The sequence below is a fragment of the Thunnus albacares genome, chromosome 20 (genome assembly GCF_914725855.1).
Source record: "Thunnus albacares chromosome 20, fThuAlb1.1, whole genome shotgun sequence".
NCBI classification, from domain to species: Eukaryota; Metazoa; Chordata; class Actinopteri; order Scombriformes; family Scombridae; genus Thunnus; species Thunnus albacares.
Genome location: NC_058125.1, coordinates 8,263,036 through 8,284,088, shown reverse-complemented (window position 1 = coordinate 8,284,088; position 21,053 = coordinate 8,263,036). Strand labels below are relative to the sequence as shown.

Sequence of the window (21,053 nt, the reverse complement as noted above, 5' to 3'; positions counted from 1 at the left end):
ACTTGCCCAAATGTTAGCTGTACGTGCATTTTCAGTTAACCTAGCTAGCCACTTTGTCGTCTCATTTGAAATATGCTGAAGAAAAAATGAAACGTTGCATGAAGAAAATAGGGAATAAATGATTAAACTTGCACTGAAAAAAGGTAAACTAATTGAAAAGTAAAATGAAGTAGTACAGATGACTAGAACAGTAAAATATATTAAATATTCATTTATTTCATCACATATAAGGCTTTACATTTCTTTTTACACTCTATTTTAATTATTTAACTATTAGTAGTACTATTAATTCATATACTCTGTTACATTTTTTGCTTGTCTGATAACCTTTTATTGTCTTCGGTTGGTTTGGGGTCTGCATACACAGGCAGTGTGGCAGTACATCAGCGATGTTCTTATCAGGAAATTTTCATTATCTCTTCCTGTCTCGCTGAGCATACTTTGCCTGTTTATAAACAAATCCAAGCCTGTTGAATGAGGGCTGCAGCGCCGCTTTAAAACCGTGATAAGTTTTCTCAGTGAAATGTAGAATGAACTTTGTGTAACCTTCATGCCAGTCAAAGCGGGACAAAATGGTAGCAGGAATTCCCTGAAAGTCCACCTATTTTAATGGACAAGAGGCAGACTTTGGTTTGTTGCACACAGGAGTGACTGGTCTAAAATTAGATGGTTCCAGACCAGCGGACCTTTGGAACGCGGAATCCTAAAAACCTGCGGAAAGACAGATCTGTCCAAAATGCAGTGAGGTTACTTTACAACTAAATACAGTATTCAGAATGGGGAATTGTCGTGGTCTCTCACTGAATCTCAGCTTCTCAACTACTAATGATAAACTGCAAATGTCACCAATTTCTCTCAAAATCTCTCAAAATCTAATACATCCCTGTCTACATTTTAAAGATAGATGTTTTTCCCTGTTTTTACTCTCGATAGATGGTTCCATGGTGCGACCACAGAACTGTTTGCAGCTGGACTCGGACCTATTTCTGAGCTCATGTCGACAAAGCCAAAGCCCAAAGCAAGTGGGGGAAACCAGGCGACCTGACCACACTCCAACTGGCTCGGCTGCTTCCAGGAACACAACTGCATAGTGTTCTCCTCAATTTATGTCCGTTTAATTCAGCCAGCTATGCATAACAACAAGCTACAAAGAGTGGGACAGATTTTGGCTTGCACATGATAAACAGAGATAATATTCCAGTGAACTATTTGGCGCTGCAGGCCTGGAGTTCAACTCTTCAGCCGTAGAAATTACATGGTTTCAAGATCTTGGAATAACCTCGGAGAGCTTGATTTTGGCATAAATCTAAGAGGAGAAAAGTTGAACTTTATAGTTCAGTTTTGCCATTCAGTGGGATTAAAGGCAATTTCAGACATTGTTTGAGGTGTATTTTGAAGAAATAAAAAGCCATTCACTTTTCGTGACCATGAATCTTCAGGAAAAGCTCTCAGGCCTTAAAGGTCTTGTCTCTCATAGCAAGCGCCGCTTTAAAGGCGACCTCACGGTGGACATGATCAGCCCCCCTCTGGGTGACTTCCGCCACACCATGCACGTTGGCCGTGGCGGCGATGTGTTCGGGGACACCTCCTTCCTCAGCAACCATGGCGGGACAGCCAACGGGAACAACGCGGAAACGGATTCTATCTCCAACCCTGACAACAAGATCGGGGCGTTCTTCTCCAGGACCATCCGTCAAATCAGGAGGAGCTCAGACAACCGACCCAGAGAAGGATCCAAGGATCTGTCGCCGCCGCCTCCCGCTGTTTCTCCCATAATCAAGAACGCCATCTCCCTCCCCAGGCTGGATGTGGATATGCCCAATGGGAGTCCCACCACCAAAGTGCTCTTCCCCAGTTCTCAAAGCACTCCAGAGGAGAAGAAAAGCTCTTATGGTGAGCATGGTGATATCTTTGCCTTTTAAAGCTGCTATAATGAGTATTTTTACATACTGTTTACATATTGTTTACATGTCAATGTGGTGTTCACAGCTTGTTTCCTCTGCCCCCAAGTGGCCAAAAAATCAGTTAATGCAGGTTAACAAACTCATCCAGCCTGTATATTTCTATTACAGCTGCTGCCTGAATGTGTTGTATTCAGTATGTGTAGATGGAAAGCAGCATAGTAGGAGAAAAACTGAGGTTTTCTCTTCTTGTTACACAACGTTACTGCTCTCTTGGCTCTTTAAACCTGAGGTTCAAATCAGGTTTTTAGATTACCGACAAAGTCCAATATATCTTCAGTGGAAATTTTTTGACATGATGTCATGTCATGTATTTTTGCCCAGTTATTCAAGGAGCAAAGTACTCCACCAAATCCCAAAATTGTCCCTAAGATTAAGGGTAGAGCTCTTCCTTCAAATTAAACGTTACTGTTGCTAAACAAACACATGGGAGAAGGTCAAATGAGTTAACTCGTGTTAACGGGAAACTCCAGAGAAGTGGCCACCATCTGTGGAGCTGTAGTGAAACTCATCCATCAGTTCTACCCGGTAATGTAGACAGATTTGCCCCAGATGTCCTTATGAATCACCTTGGCTCATAATCAGCAGCTCTCACACTGATAACACAGAGATCCAGACAGAGCTGGCAACAAACTGTCTGAGAGGCTGTTTGAATGACCCACATTAACACCATACTCATGGCTCACGCAATCTGACATCCCCTGTGTAAGTGTGTGTGTGGGTGTAAGAGAGAGAGAAGAAGAAGAAGAGGAAGAAAAAGAGAAGAAAATAAACAAGTTTATTTATGAGCTTAGATTAGATATAAACACAAAGAGACATGCAACAAAGAGTGCAAATTGGGACTCCCAGCTGTGTCTGAAGGGTTTGATGTAGCTATGTAAATGCAATACAGATGAAAAGTTTCTCTAAAACTTTATTTTTCGCTTTAACGCTAACATCTTTATTTTATACCTCAGCATGTGACAGAGAGCTGGCCTACTAGCTAGACTATTTTCACGCTTCAGTTTTTGCACACATCAAACAAAGGAGATATGACGTGTTAATTAATGAACTTTGTAGGTGCTGACAGATGGATTTTTTTTAACCTTTTGACAAGGCCAGACTAGCCATTTCCTCCTGCTTCCAGTCTTAAACTCAGCTAAACTTAGCTAACTTCCTGGCTGTAGCTTCAATCTATATATTCAATCAATAATCTGGAAGTGATCTGAGTACATGACTTCACTTAGTAATCTGTGAAATGTGACTACATTTTGGATGTGGTAACTAGTAAGTGTGAGATAATACACATTTCCATCTATATGAGCCTTTTGGGGACCTCAGTCAATATGTGCTCATCAATAAATGATTGATTAAAGAGTGTGTATGTCCTGATAAAGACATTTTTCCTCTCAAATTATTGACAAAAAGTAATACACAGCTCACTTTTATAGTGATAACTGAGGCTACACTCTCCAGTTGTTATCAGCCATGACACATAGAGGTCTGAGAGTCTGCAGATCTCCATCTCACCAAACACTCCAGGAGCTGATTACTGATCCACAGATTACTTCTTTCCTAGTCTCTGGTTGGACTATGTTAATCTGTGAAATCAGATGCTGTTTCTTTTGGTTGGAATGAACCCCCCCCCCGCCTCCACTCCCCGGACTGGAGGCTGGCATTGAGAAGTGTTGCGGTAATCTACCAGTTTAGATCATGAAGGCAGCAGTGTGAGAGTGTGTGACTTGTTACGTGATCTGGCAGGGTCGGGCAGATGATTCAATGTTCACAGAGCAGAACAACTCAGCACTTTGCAGACAAGATTGCTGGCTTGTTATCACCAGACAGGATGTTCTCTGATGAGTTTATACCGCCCCCTGTTGGAACTGCATGCTAAATGAAGCTAGTCCTTCTATGAGTGTGACTGCACAAGAATCTGAATATTTAGTGATTGTGATAAGACATAAAGTTATTGTTCATGGAAAGTCTTAAGAGCAAAGCAGGTAACAGAAAGAAACAGCACAATACCCTGTGGGTTTTGAATCTTGTCCAACTCAACTCATTTAAAAGGTTTTAGGTCACAACACATAAAAATCACCACATGGTAAAGCCATACAAATTGTATGGAAAGAGGAAACATCAGAAATTGTATCCAAATGTATGAATCGGACTCACTTTTTCCACGCAAGGGTCCACTCCTTTGAGGAGGGTGCTGTCTTTCACATCAAAAATTTCTTGTGTCAAGTTGTTTTTTCTAAAGGCAAGGCAACTTTATTTATATAACATGTTTCATATCAGGGCAATTCAAAGTGCAGAAAATAAAAAAGAATATTATAACAAGAAAAAATAAAGTTATTAAATAAAACACCTATGTGAGGATAATAAAATAACTAAAGCTCATTTTGATTTGTGAAAACCACAGTCTTTTTGGTGTTTATCTCTTCATATACACTTAAAGGAGGAGTTCATCATTGCTGAGAGTTAGATGACAAGCTTAATATCACTCTTATGTCTGAAATATGAAACTACAACCATCAGCTGATTAGCCTAGCTTAGCACAAAGACTGGAAACAGAGGGAAACAGCTAGCCTGACTTTCCAAAAATAACAAGATATACCTACCAGTACATCTAAAGCTCACTAATTAACAAAAAAAAAGTCTATAAATGGTTTTACAAGGGTTTTATGGGCTTGGCTACTTCCAGGCAGGCCACAGTGACCCCGCAGTGAGTCTCTGCTGGTTGCCTCGCAACCTCATGTTGACAAGACTCTTAAGAAGTCAGTGCACCCTGCCAAAAAATAGTTTAGCACATAACCCCGTAAAACCACAATTTCTCATTTTTACATTTACGCCTTTAGAGGTGTTGGTAGACAGATTTTGACTGAGCCAGGCAAGCCCGCCCCCCCTGCTTCTTGACTTTATGCTAAGCTACGCATCTCCTGGCTGTAGCTTCATACTCAATGAACAGAAATGAGTGGTGTCAATCTTTTCATCTAACTCTCACCGAAAAAGCACATAGGTGTATGTTCCACAATGTCGAACAGTTCCTTTAAAAATTTGAATGATGAAGTTGAAAAAGTACACTTTTTCAAATACACTGAATGACTTTCATGTGTTGATATCTGTGTTTGTTCCTCAGGGCTAGAGTCTGGCTTCGTCACTCTGCCTCGCCTCTCCCGCTCTGAGCGTCAGCAGCCCTCCATCTCCATCCCCATCTCCTGCTCCCCTGGCATCCACCGCGGCTCTCTGACCGACCCCACTGATGCCATCTTATCCACCTGCTCTGCTTCGATTGTGACCTCCGACCCCAAACCCACTACCACCGCCTACTCTGACTCCCTTCCCTCCCTCACCTCCCTGGACACCTTCACCTTTGACCTCGGCCCCTCCCTCATGAGTGAGGTTTTTGGGCTAATCGACAGCCAACCAGAGGAGCATAGCCACGCCTGGGAGGGAGAAGAGTTGGGGTCAGCATGCGGGTTGACCAACGATGGATCGGAGATGGACTCAGCCACTATCTCATACGTGGATTCCCTGCTGAAGGAGGACTGCGGGGGCAGGAAGAGCCCGCACGGGGCCGAATGGGATGAGGAGGGGGGTAGTGTGACGGAGGTGAACGGAGTCGGGCTTTCTGTTAAAGTACCTGATGTTGTGATGGGCTCACCTGAGCGGGTGAGGTTAGGGATGGCGATGGAGAGTGAGCGGTTCCAGAGCGCCACAGATGTGCTTGCACGCCATTATGGGGTCAGCGGCCTCTTAAAGGGACAGAGCAGGATGGAGGCTGCTGATTCAGAGAGGATGACCGTCAGCCAGCCACAGAAGAAAATGTCCTACAGTTACATGGATGATGAGGATGAAATCAAGGTCTAAGCTGAGGAAATTGGAGAAGTTTTGACACTTAACTAAAAAATCTTTTTCTGATGTATGATTCCTCTTTAGTTCCAATCAATCATCTAAAATCTTATTATGGTCAATGAGGCCGGCTCGGTGGAACCCTTTCTTTTATGCAATGACACTGCAAGGATATACAATTTTGATGCAAACCTGTTTCTGAATGTATCTAAAAGAAGTGAAAGACTCTTCCAAGCTCCGCACAAAAAGACAAACAGCTTCTTTTTAAAAGGTTATGACTCAAACAAAGAGGAGGCATAGAAAGTGAGGATGTACCAGAGAATGTGGTCAGATCGCAAGCGACTCAAAGGAAACACCAACATTACTCAATGTAGAAGTTGTAAGGCTTGTAATTCACTTTATGCTTCACACACTTCTTCTCATATGAGAGGAAAATATTCTCAGCGCAAGTCCATGTCACTAAAGAAGAGGATGTGGGGAGATTTAAACTAATTCCAACCTTTTGGCATCACTACAATCTCTTGTCAACTTTTCACTCAGGAATACACTAACAAGAAAGAAAAAGGGAAGATTATTAACGAGAGATCTGGAATCTCAGGATTTGTTAATAGATAGATAGACCAGGAAAATGCAAACATCTCAGTTATTAAACTACACGGACTGAGGGAATATGACAAGTAATACCGGTATTTGCTAGTTGCAACTAAAGGCTGAACCATATAAATGTTCATTTTATGCTGCAGACCTTCTATATAAATACTCTGTGCACCTTTTATGATTATGAAGTCTGACTCCTGTATGGCTTTTTATAGAAGAATCCTCATTTATATGTTCTTTTATACAAATGTACATAAAGATATCAACTGACCTCCTATAAATATGCACCTTCAGTACATAGTGCAGTTCACATCCATATGCTGCAGTCAATACCAATGATATACTATGATGTTATAAATTGACAATAAATATGTTTTTAAATAGGTTGAATATGCATTTATTTATGTACAGCTTCATGTTTAACATTCATGGTCAGTTTAAAGTGATATTCCCACCCAAATCCTGAAAGGTGTTTGTAAAAAGTGAATTATTTTTGATTCCTTTTGGAATTTGTTGTATCTGACACGAATTCAAGATCATCACAGCTCTGGTGGAGTATCAGTTAACAATTGAAAAGTTCCCAACAGAAACCCAAATGCAGTCTCAAGTTTCATTAAATAATTTTCTTATCCTTTATTAGCTGACATGGATACTATTCTTTATTACATTTATAGAAAATTATACCCTAAAAACACTTTAAAACAGCAACTGTAGCAATTTGTTTTGGATGTCTGATTATTTTTTAAACCAGGAACACTCACTTTCCTGCATGTACTTTGCATTCTGGGAAATGTGGCACAGCGGCAATTGAAAAATAAATAAATTATACTGATTACAGAAAGGTGAGTGGACCAAAAAAATGTAAATTAAGCTGCAACTCTTCACCTCAAAATACATCCTGGAAGGTATTGCACAACACATAATGGCAATAGTGAAAAATGCAAATGTATAAAAGGGAAGATTTTTTCACGAATCGCAAGTGTTTCAACTGTACTAGACAGCCAATATACCTTGGATCTTTGAACATGTACAACAACAAAAAGTCACAGTCACACATACATAACGTTTCTCACTGTGCTATAGAAGGAACCTCTTTTGCCTGTGATGGAGGAGGAAGTGGTGGAGGGCAGTTTGGGGCTTTGAGTCCAGGCTTTTTCGGCGGAGGCTTCTTGGGGATGGCCGGGTGAGCTCGGGGTGCAGGCGTCGGCTGGGTCTTAGTGTCTGCTGGCGCAGCCGAAATGGGGGGTGGTGGCGGGGCCTGGAGTTTAGAAGGCGCTGGGGCTCTCGGTTTGGAGAAGAGAACTGTGGCCTGCTCATTATCTTTGTTCACGTTGAAAGATCTCTTTGCTTTAAGAAGAGAAATGGAAGACAGTAGCACTATTAAAAAGCCATCTATACACAATATACTGCAAGAAAGTCATGTACATTGCATGAAGTTCAGTGTAACAGAGAGATATTGTCGTATAACTGACATTACGAGTCAGTTTGCTGACTCTATGACTCCTCTCTACTTACACTACTGTCACACTACACACCAGCTTTGACCATTATCTGATAATTGTCACATGTGGCTACAGTGGTTGCTGCTTTTGCAAAAGTTACATAACCTCTCTGTAAACTGAATTTTAAAGAGAAATGTGAAGCAACGGGCAACTGTTGCCACATATGCTGCATAATTCATAATCAATTTGTTCATCAGAAACAGTGACATTTGGTACCAGTTTATCCACAGTCTTTTGTCAGAGAATATATTGTGATAAATATAATTAATACAGTCCAATGTGATATGTATATCTAAAGATATTTGATATCCACAGTGAATCTCAGAACTTATATTTACTGCCTCTAACAAGAAAGTTGCAATGTCATTTTAGTATGAAATATGGTGGATCAGCCGATCTGTATTTGTCAGTCCGGATGTGGCATTTCCAGTTTTAGACGGTTATCAGTGTTTAGACTATTTGTAGCTGCATTCAAGTGCAAGGAAGGTCTGACATTACTCTGACTAGAGGCTGTCAAACAATTGTGTATTTATATTCTATGTTGTTAGAAAAATAATCTGAAAGATTAACTAATATCAAATTTGGAGAAATGTTTTTTACTGGCAGAGATTTTGTGCTTTATTGACTTTAAAATATGTCAATGGGTTGTGATGGTGAAACGAGTGAGAAACTACTGCTTAATAAGTTAACTTAAAGTAGAAATGGGCAGAAAAACATCAGGATGAGAAGACTCACTATGAGGGAAAGTATTTCAGCCTCTGTCCGACAGCGAGGCAGTTATAACAATGTGAGAGATGACGCACGACCCGAGAGGTTGATATTTTGGTCAGTGGCGTGAGACTTCCTGTTTCCTGTGTACTTCCTGGTTCTTACAGCAAAAGCGGTAGATTTATTTTCTCTCTGTAGGTTTGTACTAACAAGCCCTCACTTTAACTTTGTGAAAGGAAAGGGGTAGAAGTAAAGAATCTGCACAGGACATTACACAATAGAAAGAGACGTATAAATAATGAGGCGGGTCTGTTCCCTCGGCCCAGTAACAACAATGAATGAAGGGGCTGCTGCTTCTGTCGGAAAATAGGTTTTGAGTTGCTTAAGTGGTGCTGAGTAAGTCAACAAACTACAGCTTGTTTTGCATTTCCTGCTGTGGTTATTAAGTGTTTGGTCTTGAAACAGCATTGTTCACACGTGAGCCAGTCAGCTAAAATGTTCCAGATTTCAGTAAAGTATTCATAAATCGATATCTTTGGATGCACCTGTAGATTTTCATTGGGCTCAGAGGATTTTGACTTACGTTTATATGGTGTGGAGAGCTTCACAAAGGCTCTGGGAGAATCTGGAGGTGCTTCCAATATTGGCTCCAGCTGGCCCTGGTCTGAGCACTGCCTCTGGGTGGGAGTCCAGGTCTGACCTGGGCTTGACACTGATCCTGTAGCTGTGGGAGGTGGGGGTGGGTTTTGGTTTGCTGTTGAGCTGCAGGCAGTGAAAGTGTTAGGGGCTAGAAAGGAGATGGGATCGATGGAGGATGAACTGCTGGGTGTTGTGTTTTGTTGGGCCGGGGTCGTCGACTCGGCTGTAGGGCTGGCCCATGTGGAGGTGCCACTGCGACTCACAGAGCCGGATTTCATCAAGAAGAAGCCGCCACTGTCCTGAGAGGCTGTGCTGATTGGGAATAAACAGAAGTTTTTTGTAAAACTACAGCAACGGAGAGGAACGTTGAGCTAAAAACTTTGAGATTCAATGTATTGCACGGCTGCACTTTGTGAATCCTTTCCTTACAGAGCAGTACCTGTTTGTCTTGGAGAGAAGGACATGATGGGAGGAGCAGGAGGAGGCAGTGGAGGAAGAGGAGGACACTGTTCTGTTCAGTTTCTCTTTTTGTGACATCAGACACTGGGTAACAGGGGCAGACAGGGTCACATCTTGGACCTCGGGAAGCTCTGGGATCTCAAAGGATACAGCTGACCAAAACAAAACAAAGTCAGTCATGACATCTACATCAGTTTGACCGCATTAGATTTAAAGAAAAATTAGAGTTTATTATAACTTTGTTCTTATTTTTGTAGTTTTGGTAATCATTCCCATTAGTTATACTAACATTGCACTCATCAAGTTAATTGCTGAGATCTTTGAAAACAGTGACATTGCAAAAAAAAATGTCCAATGGGGCAGGAAATATGAGCGGTCAACAATCAGACAGACAATAAACAAACAGACTTTCTGTTGTAAACATTCATCACATTTGCAGACCAACTTCCTGGTTAAACTTTGACCTGGTGTCCTTGCAGTAATTGTTTGTGTTTCCTGTGCAATATATGTTTACTGGGTGTGCTGACTTTCACTTTTACCTTGAGATAAAATTCCATAGTGGGTGCTGATGCTCATTTTCACTTTTTTTCTGCACATTCACATAACGTTTCACCACATAAAAATGAGGCAACATGTACAACACCATCACCAAAATCATATCAAAAACCCTGTTAAATATGGAGTTATGTCACAGCTAAAGGCATAACAGCTGTCATTTGCCTGTTGTCATAGTAACACAACACAGTTTTTTCAGTTTTCCAGATGCACTACAGTTAGAAATAGTCATCTAAAAGAATTAAATCCTACAAAAAGTGGCCCCAGACTATCAGGAGACCTGAAGGCACCATGTACACTGTGTGGTGTGTCTGGTAATTTGATTAATCTGAAATTTGTTTTGCAATACTGTCTGCACCACAAAAATAACATAAACAGAAATGTCAGGGGCCTCGAGGTTGCACCTGCATTAGTATATGATCTTGAGGCCCTCCCTTGAAATGGGGCCCTGAGTTAAAATCAAATTTTTAAACCTATGTTATTTCAGATTACCTTGAGTTTACATGGTGCATAATCTTAATATATTTGTGCATAATCAAGTTACCACAAACTAATTAGTAGTTACCAACTGATACATACACAATGCCTGAGTAGGAGAAATGGGGGGTTGGACTGTGTTGTAGCAATGCTGCTGCGTTCTCAGAGCTCAGCATTTTTATTTTGGGGAGACTTATGTCATAACAACAGAAATTACGAAATGCCCAAACAACAAAACCAAAATCCACGATGCAATAAACCAGAATTATCCTTAAAAGACTGAAAGCTAATGTCAAATTAAGAAGGTTCGTCTGTGATCATATACCTTCAGGAAAGAGGCTGGAGCTGTACTGAATAAGAGGCTCAATGACGGTCACCACCTGGACTGAAGAAGCTGACGCCATGTCAAACAGAGCAACTTCCCTAAAGAGGCAGAGAGTGGGAGAAGAAACACAAGTGAGACACATAAGGGCTCAGACCGCAGAATATGTTGTTATTTCTATACTTCATGGTTTGAGAAAGCCAGTGCATGTGTCACAAGTTACTTTTTATAGGCCAATTCAACCATGATGTCACAATAAGTAAAAACTAACGTTGCTAACAGCGGTTTATTTAGCTAGAAAAATACTCAGACTCAAAAAACTCCCCATTGAGGTTTAACCACTGAGAGTATTTATGTCACCAAAGCTGCTACTGTTGCACTTAACGCGCCAAAAAAGTATTAGCTTTTAGCTTCATGTGACTACCAGTGCTGGTTCATGAAAGAATGCAGAGACATACAGCTAATGACAGAGAAAGAGCAGGCAGGACATGAGTGAATGAAGTGTGGTGATATGCAGGGTAAAGACAGAAATGCAAGCTGATCAGTACGCACCCTTCAGCTTGTGGCCAAAGCAAGTTGGGCCCCAAGACAATGGCAATGTTACTGGGGGTCATCTTGTTTATAGCCTGCTGCTCCGACAACAGAGACAAGAACTGGATCAGGTACCTGACAGGGAGGAAGAGGAAGAAACTAATTAAACAGAGGAATACACAGCTGGATGAAAAATGATTTGAGGATGCTCTAACAGTGTCACAATAAACACTTATGCTGTCCTATGGACAATATGACATATTGATGCTGTTAGGTGAAACTCAGACACCCAAATGTTTTAACTCCTTTCAAAACTCTTTGGAAAAACAAAGTAAAACTAAGAAATTAGTCGAGGGGGGTGAAATTAGTTTTGCATGCAAATTATATTTGCATGCATGGGGCGACTGTTGCTCAGGAGGTAGAGCGGGGCGCCCACTAATCAGAGGGTCGGTGGCTCGATCCCTGGCTCCCCCCATCAGCATGTTGAGGTGTCCTTGGGCAAAGATACTGAACCCCAAATTGCTCCTGATGGCTGCATCATGTGTGTCAGAATGGGTGAATGAGCATTAGAAACATTTGTAAAGTGCTATTTCAATCCTGATGAGCAGGTTGGCACCTTGCATATCAACCTCTGCCATCAGTGTATGAATGTGTGTGTCTGAATGGGTAATTGTTAGCATGTGTTGTAAAGTGCTTTGAGTGATCGGTAGACTAGAAGAGCACTATATAAATGCAGTCCATTTACCATTTACTAATTTAAAAAAAAAAGTAATTAAAATTTAAAAAAATATCATAAAAATGTTGACCTCATGGTGTCAGTGGAATAAAAGTCAGGGGATCCTCAAAGTGATTACAATTTATCCTGCAGGAAACTGTAATGTCTGTACCAAATTTCATGACAATCCATCCAATAGTAGTCAAGATATTGCACTAAAAACCACCAATGTCCCCATCTGGAGCAAAAATTCTTGTGATACATCATCCGGAGTCCATGACTGTTTGTACTAAATTTTGCTCCAATAGTAGATGTTGACATGTTTCACTGGATAAGTGAAAACTTTGACCTGCTGGTGGCGCTAGAGAAAAAGTCAGGGGATCACCACAGTCAGTAGGATTCATCCTCTGGGCACCATGAATGTCTGTACAAAGTTTCATGGCAATCCATCAAATAGATATTTTAGTCTGGAGCAAGGTGGTGGACTAACTAAAGCCACGCTGTTAGCATGGATAAAAATTCATTCTGATCAAGAGAAATATGAGACTGTTCTTCTTTGTTGATGAAACGTTGACACTTCTGAGATACGTTTTCACCCAACAGAAGTGAATTTGTGACCGCCAGAGACAGTAAAACACCAGAAACACAAGAGCCATTTGATCTTGTTTAGTTGATAACCAAAGCATATAGAGGATACTGAAAAAACAATGTGCACCAGTAAGTTCACACCTGAGGTTGTTGTAATTTTCAAGCGGCAGTTTCTTCAGCAGTACTCTGAACTGCTCCATCTTTTCTGTCAAGTCTTTCTCCCTGTGAAGAAAAACATCAAACTCAAGAAAATGTCTTGACACCACTGTGTAAAATATGTAAGAGTGGTGTAGATATTATACGCACCCTGCTGCTTTAAACCAGTCATTGTAGAGTTCAAAGGTCATAAGAGGTTCAGGGAGTTCTCTCAGGTAACACTTCAAAGCTCCTGTCACATAAATACCCATCATTACAGTTAGTTTAAACAATCAGATATAAAAAGGTGAACATTCAAGGATACTGTCATGTGAATAAACGTGTGCGGTTTTCTATCACTGGTGGAGAGAAACTAGTGATTCATGAAAGTTTTTATATATATAGTATTTTAACAGTCAGTGCACAGGATATGATGCATTCTGCATTACTGGAAGATGCAATGAGGCCATGTTTAGAGTAAACAGAAACAGAAGAGGAACTGGATACAGCGAAAGTCACGATGGCTGAACAGATGGGGGAAGAGTGCCCACGACAGAAATTCAGACTCCACTACTTAAAGGAAAAAGTAGTGGACACATCTTTACCGGCCACAGCGTGAGGGTCCATGCTGAACTCGCTGTGGTCAACCATCTCTTGATCCAGACAAGTCTTTAGCCTCTTCACCACCGAGGCTGCCGCCGCCAGCCGAAACAGACCCTTAGGGACAAGGAGGGAGAGGAGGAGGAAGGAAACGGAGGAAAAGAGTGATTAAGTTGGAGAGCTGGTGATGGTTGTGGGACTGCAGTCAAGTTCAACCAACTCTAAGAACAGGTTTGGTGGAATTTGAGTCCAAGGAGAAACCAGACCACAGACAAGCTAAACAAAAAAGTAATAAATAATCTACAGAAGGTTTGGTGCACAGTAAAAAAAAAAAAAAAAAAAACAGATTAGTAATTGTGACTCTTCTACTCCACTGATTATATAACAAATGACCTGAGACAAATCTGTTGAGGAATTTAAAGTGTTTTGCAAATGTAATCTTCTATGGACTCTTTGCATTGTCCTCCTGTATTTCACAGCTACCTACAGTACATTGCAAGGCTGGTTTATTTGTAATGAACCTTTCAACAAGGCAAATTCAAATAGCCCTGTATACAGTAAGACATAAAAAATCATTAAGACAATAATAAGAAAACACAAAGTGATATAAAAAAAAGACATATAGGATTTAAAAAAAATAAAATAAACATTTAAGATCAACTATGAAAATGTCTACAATCATATAAAATAACAATAAGCTAAAATGTAATAAAACAGAATAAACAGAGGAATAGAAAGTTACAGTACAGTGAGAAATAAATCTCAAATTTAACTTGCACTGGAAAAGAAAAAAGTGTAAGAAGTGAGAGTTGGAGCAGATCTCAGGTTTCCTGGAAGTTGAAATTTTCTGTGTTTAGTCTTAGACATGTGAGGTCTACAGTCCCTAGAAGCCAGATTAGTTGTTTTTTTTCACATAATAACCACAGTACTTTATCTTTCGAATTTAAATGATAATGTTTATGTTTATGTATCTACATGGGAAACTGCTCTGTCCTTTACCTTTCAACATGTATTTATCTGTATAAGTTTGCGGACCAGAAACATGCTGGTTTCTATTGGGAAATCTCTTTGCAGTGCCAGGAGGAAATTAAATCATACATCAATAAAATGACACTTTTTTTAAGGGGGAAAAAGTCAGCATCAAAATAAACATAAGAAGGAAATGCATGAACGCGGCCTGCAGACTGGACTCATGTAAAACATAAATGGATGCTGAGATGGTGCACACTGCATTAAGATTATCACTGTCAGTCCTACCTCCTCTCTCATGCCTGTTCTCAGCAGCATGTGAATACACTCCTGGATGGGTGTAGCAATTTCTCTGTTGCTTTGAGACAGATGGGAGAGCAGAGGCTCCCCATAGACCTTCTGGTTAGAGAGGCATAGTGGTGGCCCTGTGGAATCAGATAAGCACACAACAGAGGAAATAAGAAGTTCATGGGAAATATTGCAATAATGCCACAACAGAGAAATACACAAACTGACGCAAACTAAGTTCACCTTTTTGACTATGATTCTCTTTGAGCTCGCTGATGTTTTTGTCAAGGAACTGTTGTGAAGTTTTGTGGTACTCTGCTTGGAGCTCGAGAAGCTACGGTTGAGGGAACAAGAGAATTACATCTGTTGTTCACACAAGATTCAGTTTGTCTGAATTAATGAAGAAGAAAAAAAAAATCAGGCCATCGCAAGTTCAACTCACACGGATGAAGTAGTTAGCGTAATCATCTTCTTTAGTTGCAAAGTGATACAAATCTGCTGAATACTGGTCCTGGAAAGACAAGAAAAGGCAGAGAGGTCAAGATCAAGACTGATTCCACAGAGATGGAAGAGGTTCAGTGTTGAAAGAGTGAACACTGGTACCTTGATGCTCTCCAGCTTCCTCCAAGCCTCCTCCACTTCTTCCCTGAGACCATCCTGCTTTGCCTGGGGACCAGTGCTGGCCTGGCTCCTGACACACATACACACACACACACACACACACACACAAACACACAGTTGTAATAAGTATAATTGGCTACTTGTTGCATGGAGAAATTGTACCACTCGTAGCCCTGACTGAGGCCGTGTAACTGACCTGATTTTTGCGTTGTTCCAGTCTGTAGTGAGCTTTGCAAACTGCTTCTTGTTCTTGAGAATCTCTGGTAAATCATCCTTAAAGGAAAATTAAAAATATGGTAAGAAAATTGTGGAAAAACTATATTTGAATGGATTAACATCAGTGCATTTAATGAGATGTTGATCACAGACAGAAATGATCAAAAACACATCTTGTGCATCTCTTACACGGGGTGTACAAATGACACAAATTTCTGACAATACAATGCATGTACTGGTATGTACTGTGATGTGAACTAAAAGATAATTTTTTTTTTTCCTTTACATTTTTAGGCACTCCACTCACAGCAATATCTCTCATCTTAAAACCAACCTATATTTAACATTTCTCTATTTACACCTCCCCCTTCAAATTATATGTTCTGGTGTGTCATTTTTGAAACATTGCAGCTGTGGTATATATGCACAGGCTGGTTCAGAGATCAGAAGTATTATAGTAGTTTCTGTTTGACAACACACAAGTACACATTTTCACATTTTCACCTCGCTGAGCTTGTTGAGCGGCTCCAGGACTTCCTTCTCTACTTTCATCTCAAACTCTGCCAGCATCGTGGCCAACATCTTCTCCATGAAACAGCACATCTCCAACACCCTCCTGCCACACACAGACACACACAGCTCACAGCCAAATCTTGTCTCCAAAATGTTATTTTAGGGATTGTGTTTTTGAGTTTATTTACTATATATGATGGAAGAACTGAAAACTATGAGAACATAGGAAGAAAAACTATTAAACATACGCAGAGGAGGATCCAGCACACTATGGAGAGCTTGAAACTATAACTTGATATTTTTGCTAAGTCTGTTTGAGCCTCGAAATATAAAAGAGATGTAGGGTTTTAGTCACAAGCTTTAGACATTGTGGGAGATCCTCTTCCTTTTTCATCCAGAACTGAAAACATGAAAACTGACATACTAAAGTCATGAGGTTATCACATGGCTGTTAGTCAGCTGTTCAGGTCAAGAGCACGGAGGGATGGAAGATTAACTGTTGAGGATCAAACCTGTCACCTGATAGAGGACTCTGCATCGAAGTCTTTGAGGCTTTCTGCCATGCTGATAGACAGCAGCATCAGAGGGAGCTTTTTCTGCGGAGACACAAGCAGATGTTACACCTTTCAATCACCGATCGAAAACTTTTCTGACCTGTTCACATGGATGAAAAAGTCTTAATACCATTCGTTTTTCAGCCTCCAGCCCCATCTGACTCTGCATGCAGCACTGCAGCTTCTTATGCAGCACTTGAGCCGCCTTCTTGGCTGGTTCCACCCGCTGCTCCACCTTCATTCAGTCAGAGAGACACATACAGTGAAGCTTAGAGCTGAAACAATGTGATCTGTTAACCAGCAGCATGATACTCTGCTATGTTTGTTAATGAGAGAGTTAATGACCAACCACAGTCAATCTCTTTTCACATTTAAATCTTTTAGCAGAAATGTGTTCCTTGATGTCATCAGGATCAAAAATGTTGTGTTATCAATTTTATATATCAAGGAATGATGTCAGACTGACAACGAGGTTATAGCAGGTGTATCCTTCACTGCTCATGGCACAATAAAGTTAAAATAGAAAAGTATGAACTCTAGGGATGAAACAAAATTTTCTCTTTTTCTCACCATAACGAGGTCCTCATGTAGAAGTTCAGTGGCATCTTGTGACCTGCAGGTGTGTATGTTGTGTTGGTTAGTGAATATACAAATAACTCTGATGTCAAAAGTGGTGCTGATTTCTGATTAATCTTTTCTTATTAACTAACATATGTTAAGCAAAAATGCCAAAACATTTACTGATTTCAGGTTTTCATTTGCTGTCACTGAGTTGTATTATTGTTAACTGAATAAAACATAAATAAATCTTTGGACAGTTGACCCAGATAAGACAAGAAATTTGAAGATTTGACTATGGAAAATTATGATGGTCATTTATAAAAATTTTGGCATTTTATAGACCAAATTACAAAGTGGTTCATCAAAAAAAGATCAGAATAATATGATTAATTGATTAAAAATGAAAATTGTTTATTGCAACCCTAGACAGAAGTGTACAGTACATGTTAGAGTGTCTTTTAAATGGGCAGAGAAGTGATGTTTGACTTGAAATTTGTGTTAAATATCATTAAAGTCTCTCACAGAGAGTGAAAAGAACATATGTGATCATATTTCAAATCTATTTATAGTAAAATGGAATTAAAAGTGAGAACAAGAAAACTACCGGGGATTACTGAGGTTGTACTTAGCCATGGCAGGTTTTAACCACATGCCAATGGCAGCATGCTAACGCTCACAAATGTAACCACAAATGTCAGAGAATTGAGTACAGGTTGGATCACCAAAGTCAGAGGGATTCATTCTCTTAGAACCATGAATGTCTGAACAAAATTTCATGGCAATACATCCAATAGTTTTTGAGGTTTTTCAGCCTGGACCGACAGACCGACATTGTCGTAGAGCCAACCTGCTAGCATGTTAGCAAAGTACAAAGGTTGACACTGCACATGGTAACTTTTAAAAAATACCAAATATTTTCACACCAAGTATAAATTGTTCTTATGTTATATGTTGAATACAAATAGAAGTCAACTATTGTGCAGCATGCATGTGCTGGTGGGACAGATTTTACAAGGATAAGTTGTTTGCTAAGAAGCATTACAATCATGTCCTACTTTGGAGATGATGAAGATAATGATAACAGATGATAATCAAGTATAAACAGTTAAAATTTATTTTCCGGTCTGCATATACAAATCCATTTTTATACATACATTCATGCATGAAAAAAGAGACAGATAACTAAATAGAGCAGCTCAAAACAGCACAATAACCCAGTTTAAAGTTTTGTTTTTCTGCAGTCCAGAAAAAAAGGTGCAGGCTGAAACTACAGCTTATAATGCCGACCCTTTAAACCTTGAAAGGTAACTAATCAACAAAACTACTGCAGAGGCCTTGTAGTTTAAAATCCAAGTGCACCTCATCTGCACTCATCCCTCAGTATAACTGTTAGCTGACATGTTAGGACATTTTTAGGCCTGACTGACATGCAACAAATAGCCAACAGCCTAAACCTGGAGCACGGGCGGCTGTGGTTTAGTTCAGAGGAGGGATGGGCTTCTCAACTTCTCTGCAGCTTTTTGAACATCTTCAAGCTTGTGTCACACCAGGAGGAAGCCCAACCCAGTTCAAAAGGCGGTCAGATGAGCTTCAGAACCTCTGAGGTGTAGTATCATGTTTCCCACAGTGAACCTAACATATGAAAACACAAGAGGAGAAATCCCCAGTGTGTTTGAACCACAAGCCAGTTCCCTTTTTTTAAACTCTGATTCTCCTTTTAACTTTTACCTTTGGCACAGAAAAAAGCCTTATTATCATTATTATTATTATTATTGTTATTATCATCATTCCCCAAAGAGTAAAATTACATCAGAACATTTGAGCAGATGTGCTGCATGCTTTATTTAGAAAGTAAAAGTGTGTGTGTTTGTGGCTGTGTGTATGTCAGATCATTAGTCAGTGCTGGCATAATTAAGGTTGTGAAGATTATGTATCAATCAGAATCTGTATTGTTACACTTAATGGTTTAAATTGAAGGAGATATAACAATGAAACTGTCCTCTATCCATATAAACTGTACATACTGTACATGTAAATACTTTGTGCGTGTGTGTGCGTGTAAATGTATGTTTATCTGAAATCAAAGGTCGCCCAGGCAGTGTCTGTACAAACTAAGAACTGGGTTAAGTGCTGTTGTGGTAGTTTGGAGTCCATGTTGCTCTGCTGCAGATGCATGCTGTGTTGGTTTATTATTAAACCCGAATGCGTCAGAGGTAGAGGCAGCATGGCCTGCAAACACACACTCCTTTCGCCCTGCTGCATGCATATTTGTACCAAGAAAACCAGAGAGGGTGTAGGCGTGTCACTTGGTCTCAGTCAGAGATATCAGTCAGAGATACTCGATTTTTTTAGCTCATGAATGCTTAAAACAAAGTTAGACTTGCTTGTGAGGTAATAAGCAGCAAAAGCAAACATTTTTTCTCTTATTTAAGGTTTTTTGATTATCAGGAGACATAAAAACAAAAGTCAAACAAATGTCAAAGTGTTGTTCAATCTTAGAGATTATGCCACAACACCACACAGAATACCACCCTCCCGTCACTACCATTGCCCTCAGTGTTGCTGATACCACATCCTGGAGACAGTTTGTCCATTCAAGTGTTCTGAGCCTCAGTGGCCAACACGTCTCTGGCTGTCACATGTAGAGGAGCCTGAGGTTTCCCTCAAAACCCAAAAAGTATATTTCTCTTTAAAGAGGAACCAGAGACTGAAGCATGCCAGCTTTACACACCTTTCGACACCGTATTTGCAACAGTGAAAACAAGAACATGAAATCAATCGTTTCCTCATAGCAGAATATCAAAGTGAAATGTCAGCCTCTCTAGTTCAGCAGGTAATCATGCACAGGAGCTCCCGTAGGATTTAAATTCCTGTAAATATTTTGGGATTTAAGAGAAATTAAATGAGCCTTGAAAGTTTTTATAAGTGAGTGAAATAATCCAGCCCGAGATCAACAGAATCAGTAGCAGCTTAAAGAGAGACAAACAAAGGGCGTGAGACTGTGGCGTTAAAACCTCTAAGTGCACTGATCTGAGCAAGGGCGTGGGTTTTTTTTTTTCTTACAAATTCAACTTTTCATTCATAAAAGGAAGATTGCGTAAATTCTTTCAAAATGTGCACAGTGTAACTTTAAAACCACCGTGACTACTGAGAAATTAAAATGTTTTGACCAACATCCTATCCACAAAAACCAGATTTGAAAGTCATTGAATTCAGTGTAGATTTGAGTGTTAGAGCCTTGATGTGTATGGGACAGTTTCTACAGATATCAGAGGAGATAAGTACTCACTTTACAGCATAGCCAAACTGCTTCAGGATGCTCAGAGACTGTCGGAGCATGCTGGCTGTGAAGACCTTCTCTCTTTCAACCTAAAGTTTTCCTGCTCCGAAAAAAAACCGTCCACACAGGGTCCAGCTGTGTCACTTCATCAGGTAAAGAAGGTACAGACCGGTTGCCTCTGCCTCTGTGTGTCTGTGCGTCCCTTTGTGTGTTGCTGTCTGCGTGTTTTGGTCGTCGGTTTTCGTTCTTGTTTCAGAAGCGTGTCTCTTAGATCACATTTAACACAAGTCAGCGAATGAGGAAGTTGAACAGATGAAGTGTTAGGGGGAAGAGAGAGATTTTTTTTTCTCATTTCTGTCACTCAATGATTTAATAGTCACCCTGTGAAGACACTAACCTAAACCACATATAATCAGAGAGAGTGAAAATACCAA

The 21,053-nt window shown here is 40.2% G+C and overlaps 2 protein-coding genes across 2 annotated transcripts in view; one reads left to right on the top strand and one right to left on the bottom strand.

Moving 5' to 3' along the window:
• The window catches only part of cdc42ep1a (CDC42 effector protein (Rho GTPase binding) 1a), a 13,870-nt gene extending 7,101 nt beyond the window's left edge, over nucleotides 1-6,769 (top strand). Inside the window, exons 3-4 of the mRNA XM_044338006.1 lie at nucleotides 934-1,893; nucleotides 5,077-6,769. Of these exons, the coding sequence (XP_044193941.1) occupies nucleotides 1,428-1,893; nucleotides 5,077-5,807 (1,197 nt within the window). The 5' untranslated portion in view covers nucleotides 934-1,427 and the 3' untranslated portion in view covers nucleotides 5,808-6,769. The remainder of the gene's footprint in view (nucleotides 1-933; nucleotides 1,894-5,076) is intronic.
• sh3bp1 (SH3-domain binding protein 1) lies at nucleotides 5,985-21,053 on the bottom strand. Its single transcript, XM_044338005.1, has 18 exons — nucleotides 20,629-21,053; nucleotides 17,349-17,391; nucleotides 16,909-17,013; nucleotides 16,744-16,820; nucleotides 16,216-16,327; nucleotides 15,692-15,768; nucleotides 15,478-15,565; nucleotides 15,317-15,385; nucleotides 15,118-15,208; nucleotides 14,875-15,011; nucleotides 13,623-13,734; nucleotides 13,189-13,270; nucleotides 13,024-13,104; nucleotides 11,601-11,714; nucleotides 11,052-11,149; nucleotides 9,675-9,846; nucleotides 9,180-9,547; nucleotides 5,985-7,733 (listed from the first exon to the last, which is right to left on the bottom strand). Exons 1-18 carry the CDS (start codon nucleotides 20,676-20,678, stop codon nucleotides 7,456-7,458), a joined length of 2,154 nt encoding a protein of 717 aa, XP_044193940.1. The 5' UTR covers nucleotides 20,679-21,053; the 3' UTR covers nucleotides 5,985-7,455.